The 19101-nt window shown below is 36.5% G+C and overlaps 2 protein-coding genes across 2 annotated transcripts in view; both read right to left on the reverse strand.

The window, feature by feature from the left end:
* The window catches only part of LOC113674088 (neuropeptide FF receptor 2), a 15328-nt gene extending 8223 nt beyond the window's left edge, over nt 1-7105 (reverse strand). The window contains exons 1-2 of the mRNA XM_027190573.2: nt 6978-7105; nt 5264-5303 (exon numbers count right to left, since the gene is read on the reverse strand). The gene's annotated coding sequence lies outside the window, so the exon portion shown is untranslated. The remainder of the gene's footprint in view (nt 1-5263; nt 5304-6977) is intronic.
* Nucleotides 7106-11133: 4028 nt separating this feature from the next.
* LOC113673821 (prolactin-releasing peptide receptor) lies at nt 11134-14867 on the reverse strand. Its single transcript, XM_027190273.2, has one exon. It carries the CDS (start codon nt 13330-13332, stop codon nt 12160-12162), a length of 1173 nt encoding a protein of 390 aa, XP_027046074.2. The 5' UTR covers nt 13333-14867; the 3' UTR covers nt 11134-12159.
* Nucleotides 14868-19101: the final 4234 nt, after the last annotated feature.

The following is a 19101-nucleotide window of genomic DNA, read 5'->3' on the forward strand; positions in this document are numbered from 1 at the left end:
TTATCGCTTTCAATGGAAGATAAAACAAGGCGATAATCTTTGGTTAGTTACAAGATAGTCAAAATGGCACCCCAAGGATTACTGGGGTATGAAAATATTATTACACGAAATAACGTACAATTTTTTCGGCGAATTTGTATCACAGCTCTTATCACTTCTCTTCGTTGGGATTAAAATAACTTCATTTCATGAAAATTCTAGTTTTTTAAGACACGTCAAGAAGGAGGATATACTCACAGAATTAACTGATTTTAGTTTTGAATTCTCTTTGAATTAGGCGCTGTTGATAGCATATCACAGGTTTTTCGATAAATACAACAGTTGTTGCAATAAAACAGATCAACTTTTTCTATTTCTTTCTCTTCTCTTTAATTTTTTCGCTATTTATTACCGCCTTACTTTTGAAAAATCCCCTTTTTTTGAGCGCATGTTATCTGTATTCCTTAGTGTGCTATCACCACTGCCGCTAAGGATTTGCCAAAAAAATTATTTGTCAAATTGCAGTAACGATGTACGTAATTTATTCATTTCACTTCGCGGAACAATGATTTGATTAGAAAAAGGCTTCAGTTATCTTAGGTCAGTTGTCTGTCATCTATTTTGAATTTTTTAATAAAAACTGTATCTAATTTCGTTTGAGTGAAAAAGGACACCTTGCTCTGCTTTGAGTCCCAATGAAAACTCTTGATTTCTAATTATTTATCGTTTGTATTTTCCGCTCCGCTCAAATTCAGACCCACTCATAATCGTTGTTATTTATCCGCCAACGTTTATCTCCCTTTCCCTCTGTTAACATTTTTCAGATGATTCCCAGTTTGAACATAAAATAAAAGACGCCTCTTCAAACTAACATTTTCAAAAGTTTGACAACTCGAAGTGTATTACTACACTTCTGTCATGGACCTTACATTTGATGGATTTGCGAATGTACCAAAATATAATGGAATTAAGCAATAATGCCCTTGTTATTCTCTGTCTAATTGAAAAAAATTACAGTGTTAACCCATTCCCGAAATATGTAAATTCACATACCAGTTGTTGACAACTGCCTTAAAGAGAGCCTCCTCCCTTTTCTAATCATAGTGAAAAAGGTTCTAGGACACTTTTGGTTTTTTACAAGAGGAATCGTAATTACATTGTGACAACTGAATATTTACGAGTTTGAGGTTAAGCGGCTTATAAGAAATAATAAATGATACTTGAGGCTGGGAAGATAAGTTTTAAGTCCTCGAATTTTCCAAAATGGATTTCTTGGTGCGTTGTAAGCTAAATGCCATAACTAGAATACCTATGTGTTTGTGCACCACTTATTGCCACATGAATTTTGTGCACCGATTGCTGCGACTGCTATATGACGATGTCGTGTCTCGTCGCGTTTTTTGGTGACATATTAACTTTCTTTAACATGTCAGATAATTTTTTTAATAGTTTGAAAGTATACGTATTGAAAGTATCAGGGTACTTACCTAAGTTTAAGAGTTCGAATCCACCACTTAAGGAGGCTCCGTTGCTCTAGTAAAGTTTATGCGTTAAGTTCAGCTATAAATTTTTCCTTCGGCTAAAAACATGATGCAAACAGATATCTTCCGATTAAGCGTATGAGCTGGAAATAATATTCAATCAAAAGTAATCATTGGTATTACGCAAATGTGACAAGTAATAATTGGACGACCAACAATATCACGTAACCAAGTTTATGCCAGTCTTAGTGGAAATTGATTACCAGATGGAAAACTATGGCCGTTTTTGCGAAGTTCCATTGTCAGATACTATGAGTAGGATTAACTCAACATCTCGGAAATAATTGCAGAGAAGAATGCCTTAAGGATACAGTCGTTACGGAGAAGTCTGTGATTTTATCATGTAAATCACTTTAGGTAATGTAAAGTTCCGGTGAAAAGTGCGATAGGCTCCGCGCAGACGCCACAAGGAAATTTAGCTATCGTACAGAGCAAATTAGAGAGTTCACAGACTCTTATCCCGTGCTGTGATGTTTCTGAGTGGAAATTATGTAGAAAGAACTCTTTCCCTTGGACACAGAGCTAAGTCCTTCGTTCAGTATAACAACACAAGTGGAATTTTGTTGCTAATTCCCACCATTTTCTGTCGATTTTTCTGTTGCGTGATCTGAGGTTTTCAAGGAATTAGCAATATTAAGTTTTCACAGTTTTGGGTTTCCTGTATTGCTTTTTAAATAATAAGCGAGAAATAATGGAAAATGAAATTCTTTCTTGCCATCTTACGATCAGCTCCACTCTGCTTGAAAGGATTATGAGCAATGAGACGAACTCTGAACATTCAATAAAATGGTTTTCATTTATTTTAGATAATGTGTCGGCCGGTATGGTTTAGCTATTACTTTATAGAGACCTTACGAATCCTTCTTTTATTCATTTTAAACAGGTCAGATGTTTTCACGCAGAATTTTGTATTTTTCCCTGTTGGAAGTTCAAAACTTTTAAGTGAACAATATGCGATAAATATAATGTCAAAAGACCTTTTTTTCGCAAGAGCCGGTTTGTGAGATTTGGATTTTAATCATTAAAAACCTACTTTATATAGTTCGATATGTTTTGTAAATAAAAAAGGAAGTGTCCACAGCCCATATTTCATTAAGAAAAATCTACAAATTTAGCCCACGGAATACAAGCTTAATGAATAGAATATCCAGGATATTATCTTGGCCTAATCCAATATATCATTAATAAAATCTACTTTTAAAAACTGGAAACGTTATTAGCCAGTGTTCATTGAAGAGTATCAGTTGAAAAGTGAAACTTTCGGCGAATTTTTCTCCTCCTAGCTCTTAGAGTAAAAGTATTATTAGATGCCTAAAGATTTGAAGAAACAACACTAGTTAAACCAATTCAATACGGTATTGTTACATCGTGAAAATTTAGTCTTACGTAAGAAGGGTACACAATAGGGAGAATAACGGATAAACTAATTGAAACAGCTTTCAATTTAGTTTTTTAGTTTTTGATCATCAGTGGCACATTACATACCTGTAACATCTGTCAAATTTAGCCAACTTCAGCTTAAAAACTTCATAAACGTAGACAAATGAGAATTATGTATGACACAATTTCAGTGCGTACTGCTGGTTGACTCACTGACTTTTTTAAGCGAATGAGAGTACATTTCATGTAGCAGAATAAAACGCCCACGTAGAGAACTAATCACTGATTTTTACTTTCACTTTCTGTCTACGTGCAATTCAGTGGTACCAAATTTAAATACCGAAATTCTAATAAATCGTATAGAGATAGAATTTCAGGTAAAATTATATCCCATTAGTTTGTAAATGTTACGGTTCTTCGACCGGTAAAACAGTAATTTAATCAGTGACTATAGATAAAAATAGAACTTGATTTCCATTTCTATTTGTTGTTATATCTTTATCTTCTTTTTTTTTGTTTTTATTTTGTTTTGATTTATTTGAGAAAACAACATACTTTTAATGCACGGCAAGTCTCCAACCACGAAAGCTGTGTTATTACCCGAGTCGAATTATTTTGTTTTATTTTTTTCAGATCACAATGACTTTTTGAATTGAAACGTTTACGAATACACACCTTCGATTCTGATTTTGCAGTCTGAGTCACAAATATTGGATCTTTTAAATATATATCAAATAGGATATTGACTTTTTCTCTATTACATTCCTGTATGTTCTTAATATTGTCTTAGTCCGTGTATCGTGATCAATATGTGATTGAAACAGCAGAAATTAATTGTCATCTCTCCCATCAAACTTGCGATTTGTTTTCAAACTGACTAAAAATGAGTTATCGTATATTGCATTCTCATATTGCATCACAATCAAATTCAGTTAATGTTAACGAAAATCAACGAGACTAGCTCTAAACACCGAGACCGTGTTACTACTGTTTAACTTCACATATTTGCTGTTAACCACACTAAAACGCTTACGATCTTCAACAATAAACGCGTCTCAAGTTTGACAAATTAAATCTGCCCACGAAATACTTGGTCGATCAAAAAGTTTTTCATTTGGAGACAAGGATACGAAACATTTGACTTGCCAAAGCTCGGAATTCAAGTCTGGAATATGTTTTCAAAATTCTAGAGCACGCAGTCGTTTTCAATCTTTCCTTGTTGAATTATCCAACAGAACTGTTTTCATTTGATTTAGCGCCCTCCGGTTAAAAGTCGTCTAACCGCATATTTTTTAACAGTTCATGTCAACCAGGTTAAGTTGAGAGAGCACCATGCTCGAACCAATGATTAAATATTCAACTTTATGAAAAATCGCTTTAACCCAATCGACCTTCAATGAAAATAACTTTAAAAATTTTCAGTGGAGTTCGAAGTTACTCCAGGGAAATAAGATTGAATTCTGCACCTGCGTCAGTTCTATTTTCATTTTCCACCAATCGTAATTTGTTTAGTTAAGTTATCATATTTAAAATCATGTCGATATTTCTCGCTGAAGAGCCATTAACTATGGTCTAAGCAAGATGGGTCAAGCTAAAAAGAATTCTTCATCTCCTCACCTTTATGTGGAGTTTACACTGCCGACACAGTTATCATTCATATGGTTGAAAATGTTGGAGGGATTGACAGTGAATACCAGTTTGGTCAATTTGCATGTTGAATGAGGTGTCAGAGATTCTAATTTACGCTTTTTTTTAAATAATAAGAAAAATTATTGTTTCGTTGTAAGATAGTGCTGTTTTATTTTATCTCTGTCTGTGATCTGTATCACAAAGGCAGCAATCAGCCGTTCAGAACCGTGTGGTGCCATTTAATTTACAAGTCATTTTCAAGTTGCATCAGATTCATGTTTCATTAACTGGACAAAGATTTCGCACGTAAGACTCAGTTCTCTCATCTTCTGATAAAATTTGCCTGTTTACTCAATTAGTTACATATATAACTTTGGAAAATTTTCACTTCTTACATAAATCAGAAAAAATTGCGACGATTGCTTTCGAAAATTCATGCTCCAGCTCTGAAAGAAGTTTAGCAACGGTCGCAAGATGAAGTTTTGAGACAATTTCAGTTGTTGCGGGATTATTAGCCACTTTAAATTTGATGGGAATTAAGCTGATCCTATTCATACGTGCCCTTATAATTTTGGCATTTACATAAAAAACGAGAATTGGACTAAAAGTTTTCATTTTTTGTGCTCTTATTATTGTACCTTAATGAACGATATCAAATCTATTCGATAAGATACGTTTTCTTTTCAGGAAAGCCGGGAAAGCCCATTGCGCAAGACCGTAAGAAGACTTCTCACCTCGTGTATTCTGGATTAAAGTTGAGTCCAAATCAGTAAGCTGAAGGATATAAAAAAGAGAATGACAACATGATTATTACAAGAACGACTTTCGATACGACTGTGCTGTACCCGGAGAACCAACAAATACTCGGTTTCCGCCTGTTGTGAAATACAGCATTAATTTTGCGTTGCAGTAGATAGCGACACGCATTTTTGGCAGAAGATAGGGCCTGGTTTCGTGGCAAAAACTTAACGGGTTACTGATATTTCATCTGAACAAAAGATTGTCAACATTTCAGCGACGTCATTTTAGTTACATATGGTATGCAACAACATGACAAAAAACACTGGCGCAACACCTAGGACTACAACTGCTGAAAAATCTATTTTATTTCGAACTATAGACCATAATCTCATTGTGATTAAGGCCGGGAATCACACCACCAGTCAATGAATAGTTGTGTATCTAATTATCTAGCAAGGTAAACTTTTTCAATGAAACATACCTGCCTCATTCAATTTTCGCCGCCGCCGAATAGTTTAAATTGAAAGTACAAAGCAGAGATCCCTAAGTAAACTCAATAGTTTATCAACTCTGCCTTTCCTATTCGTTTCATTTAAAATGACTTTCTATTATTTTTTATTTCCTCTGACTTTTTACTTCAAACTTAACATAAAGGCCAATCCCTGAGACATCCGTGACACGATATTTTAAAATCGCTACAGCTTTGTTTTCATTTTTTTTTTTATTTGCCCCACTCAACTCGCTCTATGTAAACACTGTGTGCTTTACAGGATTGTTATCAAATGCCTCCTAATTCCAGTAGATTTGTGCAAATGAAAAGTCGCCATTAAACGGAAGATTATCTTATCAAGTAAAAGAATCTTAACAATAAATAAAAGAAACAAGGAATCTGAAACTTAAACAAGGGTGTATCATGAATTTGGGATAATGAAAGTGTCGAACTAATCATATATTTTTCTTTTCTTTTCTGTGATTCTTTCTTTTGAGATGTGTTGCCTTCCATTATATTAACGCTTTCATCTACAGTTTTTGCACTTGAGATCTCATAATTAAATCTCAAAAATTGAAAAAGGGAAATTTTCATTAAGTTTTGTCAATAACAATATTCCTTTTTAATTTACTTTTGAACAAACTTTTGATGTCGGTTAGTATGGCATTTAGTCATTGCTTCTTATCTATTTGTTTCGGTAATGATGCCAATATGAGTTGTGGTAGGTTATAGCTCGATCTCAGGTGCAAGATATATCAATCACTTTGCCAAGTTAACATTTAGTGATTTTTTGAGGTGTTAGAAAATCCACGTCTTCCCTTGAATGCTATTGATTTGAGTGCCAAAATGGCTATAAAATGAACTTAATAATATATTAATGAGCTGCTGTTGTAAAGACAGAGAAGGAGATGCATTTACTCGTGAGAATATCAGAGAAAAAAGAGTAGAATATTATTGATACCACTTGGGGTGATCCTAGAATGCATGTGAGTTCGAGCAGAGTTTTGTGTTTTGTGGTTTGAACATTGCGTAATTCTGCCTTTCGCTGGGTCTTCCATGCGAAGAACCATTGCTAAGCACTGAGCATTCCTCGCTGTTTCTCACCTTCAATTTTGGATTTGTGGGAGAACAGGTTATATGCAATATATATGAATCTGCCCAAGAAAGCTCCACGAAACACTATTTTTAGTTATGAAGAAATGGGGATATAACTGTACCTTGTTTTCTTCAAATTTCTTAGTAGATTTTTTCCTATTCTGAAAAATTTCCCAACGACGAACTCAACCGAAAAGCTGGGTGATCGTCCAGGTTGTCCTTCTTCAGTGCTCGCAAACACAGGAAACTCATCAAAACTTGAAAATATCCTCAATAAATACCCCCACTGATTGATAATTGTGTTTGACAACATCTGCTGCTCTCGATTCTTTTTATTGAATGAGGGATGAACTCAAACTGTAAACCGCGGCTCGGTTTCCACCGCAACTTTAAGACTTAAATGAAATCAGTGAAATTAAACCTTTCTGCGGTACATATCTAAGCGCAATTTTAAACAACGGATTAAAAGTGACTAGCTTTCGTCTGTTTATTTGCATTCTGTGGGGACGAAAGCTCTGCATGTTTTGATACTGTTCCACAGGAGTTGTGAATCCAATATTTTTCCTCAAAACGCACGCTGCGTTTCTTATCTTTTAAAATAAATTGTTTTCTTGCTTGGATAGAATTTTTTTGACATTTCCTTCGTCAATCTCTTTTGAACGGGGCTGGGTGGTCCACAGAAAATTGGTAGATGCTGTGCGTTTCTCACCACTTTAGATTACACGCACAAAAAATTATTTTTGTTCATAGTATTCAAACACGATGTACCATGTTGGTAAATGTTTTCCAAACTTATACAGTTACTATATTATGACGGCCCTTTGGCGGACATATTTCCTGTGAAGCGAACAGGCATTATCTAAGTTTCACGTAGAGTTAAATACAAAGATGAAGAATACAGATGAACAAAAACAAGGCCAACGAGAAACCTTTGCGAACAGAGGTAATCAGTTTGGCAGATGAACTGCAGTAACCCCTACGCGTAAGCAATTCTACAATAAACTGTTTTCCTCAGGAAGTTTGTTACCAGGATACGGGAAGATATTACTTCAGAATCAATCAGAATTCACCCGAGGACACTCGTAACGAGTTAACGACATTAAAAAAAACACATAAAAATTAACTTCAAGGGATATTTGGAATGCCATGGTTAACTTGTTTAAAACTGAGCTGGACTAGGAATCAGAAGTCATCCACGCACACTCAGCTAACAACGTAAAAATACTTTCAGCTCTCATTTTTTAAACTCCTGAGGAGTGAGCGTGATATTTCAGTTGAAGCATCACTGAGAACTCATGTATAAATTGAATTTCCGGAATGGTCTTGTAGTGTAATACTGCTAGCTACTATACTTTGTACAAATTTTGATTGAATCAGTATAAATTTCGATCAAACTGAACTTATCGAACGATGCAATTGTGTTTAGAGTTGTAAAACTTTGGAACTATATGACAAAATTGTAAGTTTGGGGAATGGCAGATGTTAAATTCGTTTTGATTTTGAGTGAAGCCGGTCAAGAAGGCAAACTACAGGTATAATGTTTCAGGCATTTGACCTCTCGGCTGCTTTTACATAGTTGCAAGGTAGTTTAGCGAATCTTGCTACTAAATTACAAAAGTTTCTCAAGAGTTCAGTAATTTAGTTTGCGTGATAACTTCCTAAAAAACCTGATTAGATAATGATTCATTATCTATAGCCTCGACAAATCATATTTCGGGAGGTACCAAAAGCAGAAGTCACGGCGACCGAAAAAAAACAAAACAAAACAAAATCAAATAAAACAAAAATTATACACTGTTAATTTGCGCTAAAACATCGATTCATCTTTTAGGAGAAACATCAAGAGATGAAAGACAAATACTTAAAAAAATGTCTACATTTACCACCACTGATTTAGAAGCAAATTTATGAAAACATTTATAACGAACAACAAGGAAACTTTAAATTATCATCTCGGAATCCAAATGATCAGTGAGCCTAAACTTTTACTCTTTTAATTGTAATAAGATGTAGCAAACTGCAAATTTCAAAAGTATTCCATCGATTTTACGTAGGATGGAGACGGATCAAATACCAAATATTGCTGTTGTTGTTGATTTGATTGCTATTGTTGTTGCTGCGTTTTTTTTGGAAGTTTTGCATGGCCAAAGATGACCTATTTCGTCATATGCACGACTATGGTGTCACGATTGATGAAGAGATGACTATTACAAGTAAAAAAAAAATGAAGAAAGACATAGATCTCTGAATGAGTTGATTCTTCAAAAGATAGAGATAAGAGAAAGAAAGAAAATGAGAAAGAAAGAAAGAAAGAAAGAAAAGAACAAACAAAAAGCACATTTTTTTAACGTGACTATTTTGTTATTCAAGCGTGGAATGAAAATGTTTCAGATTATTTCGCTTGAGCTACAACTACAGCAGGTGACAGTCAGCAGCTCTACAAACTCGGACCTTTTGATCGCACATGACTCGTCGATTTAAATTACTTGTGTAACATTTGCACACTGTAGTCTCATCGAAAATTTAACCAATTCAAAAAGACAGGTGTTGACATAAAAAAAACGGCTAATTTTCTGAGATATACTAAAATAAAGCTTTTAGGGACCGGTCATTATTTATCGCCTGGGGGGGGGGGGTCGGAGTATTTAGGGGGGGATCACATGGTTTTTTGAAGACCTTTAGGGGGGATCAGCCGTAATTGACAAGCATAATGGGGGGGATCAGACCAAAAAAAAAGGAATTTTAGGTCGCGCCGGGACCCTGGGTGATTGCATTTGTAAATACTTTGGTAGGATTTGCCGCTGGGACTCTAAACCCCCAACCATATATTAAAGACCACGTTCAGTTGTATTTTGTATTATATAAACTCTATTCTAGCCCAGACACAAAACCCAAACCCTTTTACAGACCCTCCATTTTGTAAAAAAGAATCACTATCGTAGTCTAACATACACGTTTTTATTCAGGCACGATCTAAATTAGAAAGGTAATCAAGATTTTGAGAATGGAATACTTACAATTGCTCAAAATTGTTTCATAACGTTTCAGTTTGTTTTATAGAGAATCGTAATCTAAAATCATAAACTTTCATTATTTTAATACGCGGCCGAATGAAAACAACAAATAAAAAAGTGTTTATTTTGGTGAGGCTGTATCTTGTTCCGCTTCCGTGTCAGAATCTTCGGCAGCCCTCTCCACTGGCTCTTGCACAGTCTCCTCGTCAGATTCATCTGAATCCTCGCCCGAACTTGACCCTTTTTCAGCACCATTACTGCTATTCTCTTCGTTCATTCTGGCCACTACCACTTTCAAATTGCGTGCCAGCTCTGTTTCAAACACGCCTCTTTCCAAAAGCCCTAGCATAGGATCCAGGTGGAGACGCTTGACAAATCTCGCAGTGAATCCTGCATTAATACTTGAGACACATTTGTAAGTATTCTTTTCGAGTGAATCGAAAACCTCTTTAGCTACCTCTTTTGAGGTAAGTTTTTCTAGGAGAATTGCTGCTCGCTGATGCAACCTTTTCTCCTTGATTTTTTTCACTTTTCTCTTGTTTTCTTTTTTTCTTCGGGATTGGCCGTTGTTCCCCATGGGAGATGGGAACTTTCTCTTCAAGCTCATGAGGGTGGTCGTGAGCGCATTGGAGGCTTTCTGCAGCTCTTGGTGTATGGCCTTCACTCGCTCTTGAGCTTCCTGGAAATATTTGAGCTCATCACTTGCAAACGACCTTAAGGTATGCTCTTCTGTATAAAGGTTCTTTCGTCTGTTGTCGATAAATGAGAGCAAATCGGATGCTGAATTAAAGGCCTCATTGACAGTGGTCAAGGAGGACTCACACTTCGCGACATCACCACTGCCCTTACATCCATCCACGCCTGACATGAACTTCGTGATGTTTTGGCACACTCCCCAATTCTCGTTTCTAAGCAAGTTGTTTTCTTTATCGGAAAGGGCTTTTATCTTTGTGTTTAACTGCCAACGCATTTGCTGTTGCTCGAGGAGATACTGTTTGAAACCGGCTTGTTTGGGGGGGGGGGATCATGAAACTTTCCACTACCGATAAGGGGGGATCTCTAAAAAACTAGATACTCTACGGGGGGATCAAGTAAATGCTCCGATGTGACAACAAAAATACTCCGACCCCCCCCCCCCCAGGCGATAAATAATGACCGGTCCCTTACAAACCTAGTGTCAAAAAATGTCCGTGGGTGAAATAAGATTTGTTTAGATTTTATCAGTTCTGACACTTAAGCATAGTCAGAATAGTTCCTCCATGGAACAGTTTTAAACAAATTTTAATGTGATAAAATTAGATTAACATGTGAGTCTCAATTCGAATCATTCCTTTATGTTTCCTAAACCGTGAGCAGTTCAGATCAATATCAGAGCAATATCCTTGATTTTTTAAAGATGTTGGGTAGGTATATATTACGCAATTTACAATTCTCAATTCCCAATACCTGTATAATAAGTCGATTTTGAGAACGGTTTCTTCCCAACTGACTTGTTATAAAATACATTACCAGGAACCTGTGGGCTCCTGGTGTTACTCCTGCTGATTGTTCTGATCTTCAATTTTTCTGAACGCTTACAACGTTGTTGAGGAGTTAAGTGGTTTCTCCTCAACATTTGAATTGTCCCAGAAAGTCTTGAAGACACAAAAACTTCTCTATAAGTAATAAGTTGTAGTTGGCGAAAATTTGTTGTTTTTTTAATTATAACTAAGCAATCATACACATGCAAATTTTCTTAACCATTTGTTCTCTTAAACAATTAATCCTGATACTTTGAAAACGGCCCAAATTTAAATTCTACTCGTCACTTTCGCGTTCCCATCATCATTTTGGATAATAAAAAGATTTTGAATTCTGCATTTTTTACTCCCACGAATGTTTCAGTGAAAATCACCGATCTATTTTGATAACCCTATGGATTTGTAGGCCAATACAATGTTGTTCTCGAACGTTTTGATTAAAAGATTTATCAATCAGTTCGTGGAGCTTGATCGCCTTCTTTACATATGTTATTAACCAGGTTACAAATTGTAGATCGATCGGCTACTAGCAGCCTATAGCTAACGCTCGCTCAAATTCTCAAGCTGGTTTATCGTCCATTTATATTCCCTTTAGACTTAAGTAACTGTGAAAATCACTACAATTAGTTTTCCTGGTTAGAGACTAGCCCGGCTTCTCCGAAGTTGCTTGATCACTAAGAAGAAATGTCAATTAAACGGACACTAGTCTAGCTTTCAATAACATAGCTTGCCAACTCTAAAGAGAGCTGGTTCTTGCCAAGGATATTTTTTTATCTATGCATGTTATTCGTTAGGTGATCTGAAATGTTATCTCCTGCTCCGGAAATCATCCTCATCGGAACACCGGTTAATGTCCGCGCAGAGCTTCGCATCGTAGCTTGACGACTAGTCGAATAACGGCTGCCTCGCATGAACGGCAATTGTTTGCCTCCCGATGAACAAATGTTTAAGAAACCGGAACGAAAATCTTTGCTCATCGCCAAAAGAATTACTGGGTTAATCACGTGCTTGATGTAGTACATCGCCAATGTAATAAGGTTTGCATAGTTGAAGTCTGGCTTCGACGTTGTTTCTGGGCTAAATTCAGTCAGTAACATGATCACACCACGAGGAAGATAGCAAATTTGGAAAGCCAACATCAACACCACTAGAATCCTAACCAGGTGCTTTTTCTGTCGGAGGCGATCATTTATCGTTTTCTTCATGGAAGAGTTCGGCAGAAAGGATTCACTTCTCGCCTCGATTTCGTCTTTTGCTCTGAGTAAACGGATGATGTCAAAGTATGCCAGACTCTGAACCACCAGGGGTAAAGTTATGAACAAAATCACCAGATACATCTCGTACGCGATTCTGTAACCTTTATTGGAGAAAACTGGAAAACAATAGAACTTCCCATCGGGAAACAAAGTGACCGTGATGAAAAGTAGCATCGGAACACCGGCTGTCACATAACAGGCCACCCACACTGCTGGAACTACCATACTGACGCGTCGGAGAGTAAGTGTCGGCTTGAAGGGCGAGACAATGGCTCGATGCCTCTCCAGAGCGATCACGGTCTGTGTGACTACTGAGACACATACGAAAACATCTTGGAGGGGAAAAAATATTTGACACAGCACATCACCGAAAGGCCAACCATGATAAATTTCGATGATCCTTAGTGGTGCCGCAAGAACACAAACTCCCAAGTCTGCAGCACAGATGTTTGCGATCAGTAAACTGCAAGGTGTCCTCATTTCTCGCCAACGAGAAAGTGTCGCTACTATAAGAGCATTCCCAAACAAACCAGCCACGATAATTAAGGAGAAGAAGAGTGTACGAAGCATAACGTACAGTTGAGACACTCCTGCGAACGGTGGCGCATTTGATGTTGAATTTGATGGAAACCGGGTGCTAGCATTGATCGTCAAATTCCACGTGTGAATTGTCGAGTTTGCAGTCATTCTGGTAGCACTTCGCCCGATATATTCGGTATTATTTTTTGTTTTACGATCTAGAGCTGCAGCAAATCAGATCAACTGCCCGTTCATCAACAAAGTGAAGTTAAAATCAATTTTTTGGTGCTGTTACGTTTATATTTAACTTGTTATGTGCGGAGGCGGCACAAGATCGATTGCTTTGATGTCAAAAAGAAGAATAGGCGACGGATGGACGTATGTCCATAAATGACAAACCTTCACCTTGAACTGAGGACGTTAATGATGATTTCTGACTGTGCCCTTCGCAAACGTAACTTTAGAGGGGCAGTCCTTCAAAAACTTCTGTTAACAAAATAGACATTCTGCCTGTTTCTGCAAGAGTTGTACATCAAACAAGTGTGATTTTAAAATCGTCATTAATTTGCAACGCTTGAAGCAAAAAGCGATGGGTATTGTCAGTGAAATGTTGATGTGATGTGCAAATAGCATTCTACCCAAAACAATTTGATGTGAAAACCTGTTTAATTAGTTTTGTCTTCTCACACCTCTGGTAATTTAGTAAGGATAAAATTTCATTCTAGAAGATTTTAAAAGATAGCGGAAATTGTAAAGGAGGTTAACATGAACATTAATCGAGAGATCGCGCGGAAAACTGCGTCCGCATTGAGATGAATTTTCCTGGCACAGATGTGCGCCAAATATGTAAACTTTTTTTTCCGTCTCGTTTGTTTTGTCGGGACTTTAGGTAAACAAAATATCGTTCACCAGCACTCCTCTTATTACTGCCCTAAGAGAGCAGGGACTGAGTTCCTTTTCCCAACCCTCTTTTGCCATTGCAGCGACTAAAAAATTTTTATGGACGGCTATAAATGAGGCTAAGGTTTTTAATGAATGAATAAAAAAACAATGATATATTTCGAGACGGTCTTCAGTGGGTAACTTCAATCAGTAAATTTGCAATTTTTTAATCAAACTGTTCGAGTTGTGCCGTAGATTTCGATGTCTGAAACAAAAAGTTATTTTCACAACGAAACTTAATAGCTTTATTTTTCATGAAATAGCCCTTCTGACTTTACAAAGTCTCCGCGTGTTCCCCATTAAAATTTCAACATTTTTCAGTGGCGACAGAGCGTGAAAACAATACTCAATTGTTACAAATTAAAATTGAAAGAAAAACTCCAAATAAAGGTGCACGAATCATCTGTCGTTATAAGTTTTCCATCTGTCAGTCGGCGGTTACAAAAGCTTTTTGGAATACTTGACTTGATCTCATGATTGTTGCATTTTATCAGCTGCGGGTTAAAAGAGAAACTCTCTAAAAGGCAGCGATCAATAACTTGCAAGGCAACAAATTAAATTGGTTACTTTGATTAGATCGATCAAGTCGAACTATTTCCATGGTCACAACTCTGAAAAAGCGCTGAGTCCAGGGGAGAGTAACTATGGAGAAAAAGCACGAATTTAGGGATGAATGTTACTTATAAGAGTCATTTTTATTAAGCGGATAAAAAAAAAAAAAAAAAATTAAGCGGATATTGCATCAAACTTTTGATCTTTTCACTTGCTTAAGAAGTCATTTTTAATCATTCTCCACACTTCAGTAAAACCAGAAAAAATATTTGCGTATTTCTCGTTTGGTCGTTTGGTCGTTTTGGTCGTTGCCAAAAGATTTATTAATTTCCACTTAGTGTCTGCTACCGTAACTTTAATCCTTATGCCTTATGACATGAAACCCCTCAAAGAAGTCATAAAAAGTACTCAAAAACAAAAAATGTATTTCTTTTTATGTCTGGCAACGTGCAAATGAGGAGCTGAGCTAATTACAGACTTTTAAAACAAATTTTTACATAAAACGAAAGCAAACTTTGCTCTTCCTAAAAGTAAAACTAATTTTTACAACGTTCTTTGAATATTGCAAAAAAAAAAAAGCCCGTTTTTCCTTTTATTCTTTGTTTTCTTTTTTAAACAAAAGAATACCAATTCAACGTTGTATTACTGGAAAGAAAAGATATTACGTTTAAAACCGACCGAAGTGATTTGCATTAAGTTGGCAGATTAGTTCGGTTAGCGCTCATATTAAGACAAAGAGCCAAAATAAAACTAAGGTGTATTTTGCCAAATGGTCAAGTTTTTATCAAAACTGGCTAGTATTAAGAATCTTATTTGGAATGAAACAGATACAGCTGCCACCCAGGTAACTAAGTCTCTGACTAGAAGGTAGAGCAGTCATCTTTTACCGTGATAATTATCTCAACAAACATCAACAAAACTTGCCGGCTTTTAGCACGAAAACGGAAAATTTATTTTTTAATTCTGACAGCAGCCGTTTTGCAACATGTTAATTCAGTTTTTCGAAGCTTTCTTTCTTCTCCATGACCTCAAAACCGAACATCTTCATTTTTCCTTTGTCCGAAGCGAAAAAAAAAAAAAAAGAAAAACCACCGAAAATCAGCTTTCATATTATAAACACTTCAGATTAATATGTGGGTCATATCTAAGAAACCTTTGTTTCTCCGTTTTTTTTTTCAGTATCAAAACTGAATCATAAGATACACGTCTTAAATTTGCGGTAAATTTATGGAAAAAATCGCACTTAGGCTAACATTTCTTTTAAAAAGACGAATAATGACAAATAGGTCAGTTGCGTATCGATAGCATCCTTTCAAAGACAAACTTTGAGCAGCTGCAAGTGTTTTAAGGTGATTCCATAAAAAAAAAAAATTTCCAAAATTTTTTTTTCAAACTCCCCTTAAATATTCCCTATGAATGTCTGTTTTGAAAAATGCAATTAAAAAGATAGGTCACCGAGCTTGTTTAGGATATATGATAGGCCAAACTTACCCTATTTATGCCTGTGCTGGAATTAATCACGCGCGTCACTTCATCGATTCAAAATACATTTTAAGAAAGGTGAAAGCAAGGATGTTTTAAAGTAACACTTGAAAAAAATTTATAGGTTGAACGTCTCAAGAGTATGGAACAATAATCTGATATATAATTGAGACGACATCAACTCCAAACGTTCCTCGAGTCGTTGCTTTAAAGGTCATAATTTGCACCATCGAGTAACAGGCTTCATGCACCATGGCTTTTTTTAATTTCCCTTATTTAAAGGGGATATTTTGTACACCAAAATTATGCAATACAAAATGTACGACACCGTACTCGTTCAAGAGCCAAAGGGCATGGTACCTCTTTACCTGGTCCATTTAGTAGGAAACAATACAGTGTTCTTGGAATGCGCGCGCGCTCATTCCCCTGAGTTCGTGGTTTGTATGTGCAGTACACGATGCGCAGTCCAATAGTGAGGAATCACCTTAACTTTGGAGAGGACTGATTATATTCTCAAGCAAATACAGCACGTCACGATAATTTGTATCACGTGAAGAAAAAATGATGGGACATATTCTCTTTTGATCACTTGCATCCCCGTTCCGCTCAGGTTAGAGGAACAAAGACAAACTCGTTCCTAATGCCTCCCTCTCTCTCTTTTCAGGAGTGTGGAGGAGAGACCCTGAAGATTCAACCTGGCGAGGATAGACATAAAAAGTATTCATTTAGGTGATAGCGGTCACTACTAACAAGGTATGGCAATCCTGATAATGGCCGTGAACGTTTACATAATCGCTTAATGGCTGTTTCGTGATCTCTTTCGCTATCGTGTATGTGATCTCGACTGTTGGATAAGTAAGATATATTGCACACTGTCTAGAATCCCGTAATCAACCCTTAACATGCAAACAGATTGTCACGAAGTGACGCAGTTGCGTGCGCTTAGCCGAAATTCATCGTGATCATTTAGTCATGTGATTCAGGCATGGATTTAAAAATTTGTTTTATATTAAAGTTAAGAATAGAAATGTTGGATATCGTTAAGGTCACCAGCGATGTCAAGGTTAATTCGGCCAGACCTAGAGATATGTTGAATGTTCCACATCGAGGAATTCGAAGCAAAAATATTAGCAAACTGCTGGTGCAGCGGAAAACTACACAATTTTGAAATAAATAGCTTTAGTCGCGGTAATCATTCAGCCTCTTATAGGGTCGAATACAACTTAAATTCGTAATCATAACATTTCCGTTTGTGTCGTGCACTCATCAAGATGAATCTGACGGTCACAATGTGATTACAGCTGACAGAAATATAAGTTTACACTAATAGTTCGCGGTTTGATAATAGCGTCAAAAACTCCACCCAATTAGCACCGTGCACTTTTCTTCAACAGTAAAAAATGGCAACAGACCAAATTGGAATTCTTTTTTAACACTATAGTTTAGTTTCACTCGCTTGGACAAGGTTTTAAGTTAATTTTAATTCTGAATACAGTTCTTCTAAGGTAGTATTCATTTTCAAAGTAACGAGAGATATTATCCTTGTATAATACAGTGTCCTGATTACACCCTGAGGGTCTGACAAACTGAGGAAGAACTTTCGGACAGTCCATAAAATAGCGATCATGCCGATGGCCTAATGATGGATGACGCTCACTGATAATGTGCGGGCGCATGAAATGCCTTTCGTTTAAGTGGACTTTGTCTTTCAAAGGACAGTTTTCATAAGCTGGTGGCTAATGATCTACGTAACTTTAAGCTGTAGTTCTGTGTACTAAGGAGGCAGTAAATATATTGAATGTTCACAAACGAACGCTTGGAAATGACGGACCGAGCAGGAAAAAAAAACCTACTTTTAACAGTAAAAGCGGTAGACGGGAACTCTGTAATCGAAAAAAATTTACGTTTACTTGTCATTCCAAAGAGAGGAGAGCCAACCTTTTTATCGGAATTTACACAATACAATAGTTCGATCGATAGAGACCGCCTGATATAATTATCTTATGTCAATTATGGTTGCACTGATCAAACCGTTTAAGAATATACTAAAACTCGGAGGAACCATTGAATTATTTTACTTTTGTATAAAACACCAGGTTGCAGTATGCGAGAATAACAAATGTTGAATCAACTTGCTCAATCCGTTCACGAAAGCCCAAAAGAATTTTCAATATATGTGCTACTACAGGCTGCGAACAGAAATGAGGTTTCTTGAAAAAACATCTCTTTGTAATTATAACAATTTAAACAGGCTTACAGAGACTGAAAAGTGGTACCTGGTTCAGCTGAAGTGTTTTTGTGCTCGGTCAGTATAATTACGCAGAGCTTCACTTTGGGAAGTTCTCAGTCAACCGAGGTCTTCAACGTGCTATTTCGTGATCTTTAAAAGAACAATTTAAGAGAACTGTTCACTCAGATATGCGGGGTGTTCTATGAAAATCTCCAAAGTGACACGAAGCTTAATGTTATCCATTTGAACACTGAGAGTTCGAGTAGCAATGTGCAAATAATCCGTTTTGATTGTTATCATAATGTTATCTTCCCTAATTTAAGAAGTTTTCTGTTCTTATACTGCCAGGATAAGAGTAGGGTTATCTTTGTTACCATGCAACAGTCGGAAATCAAACACATTATCCATCAATGAACAATTGTGTACTTCCACAATATTTTTATGACAGTATTTCTGACAGTAAACAATCGGAAGTCAAACTCAGAGCTGGAATTTCAAGGCTGCAGTCATGCAGCAATGCAACGTGCGTTCGGGTTTCTTCGCTTGAGAAACTTCAAACATGTTACGTGCTACGTTTCTATTTTACCAACTGCTTGTACGAACGCAAGTTCATGTGCCCACCGCCCACCAATAGAGAAAATAGTTACAAAACAAGGGATTGAGGGCGTAATGTTTGTGATGTTGTATGACATCAGCAGAAACTGCTGGAAAAAAAACATTATATTTCCTAA

Source organism: Pocillopora damicornis, chromosome 13, assembly GCF_964200805.1.
Source record: "Pocillopora damicornis chromosome 13, jaPocDami1.2, whole genome shotgun sequence".
NCBI classification, from domain to species: Eukaryota; Metazoa; Cnidaria; class Anthozoa; order Scleractinia; family Pocilloporidae; genus Pocillopora; species Pocillopora damicornis.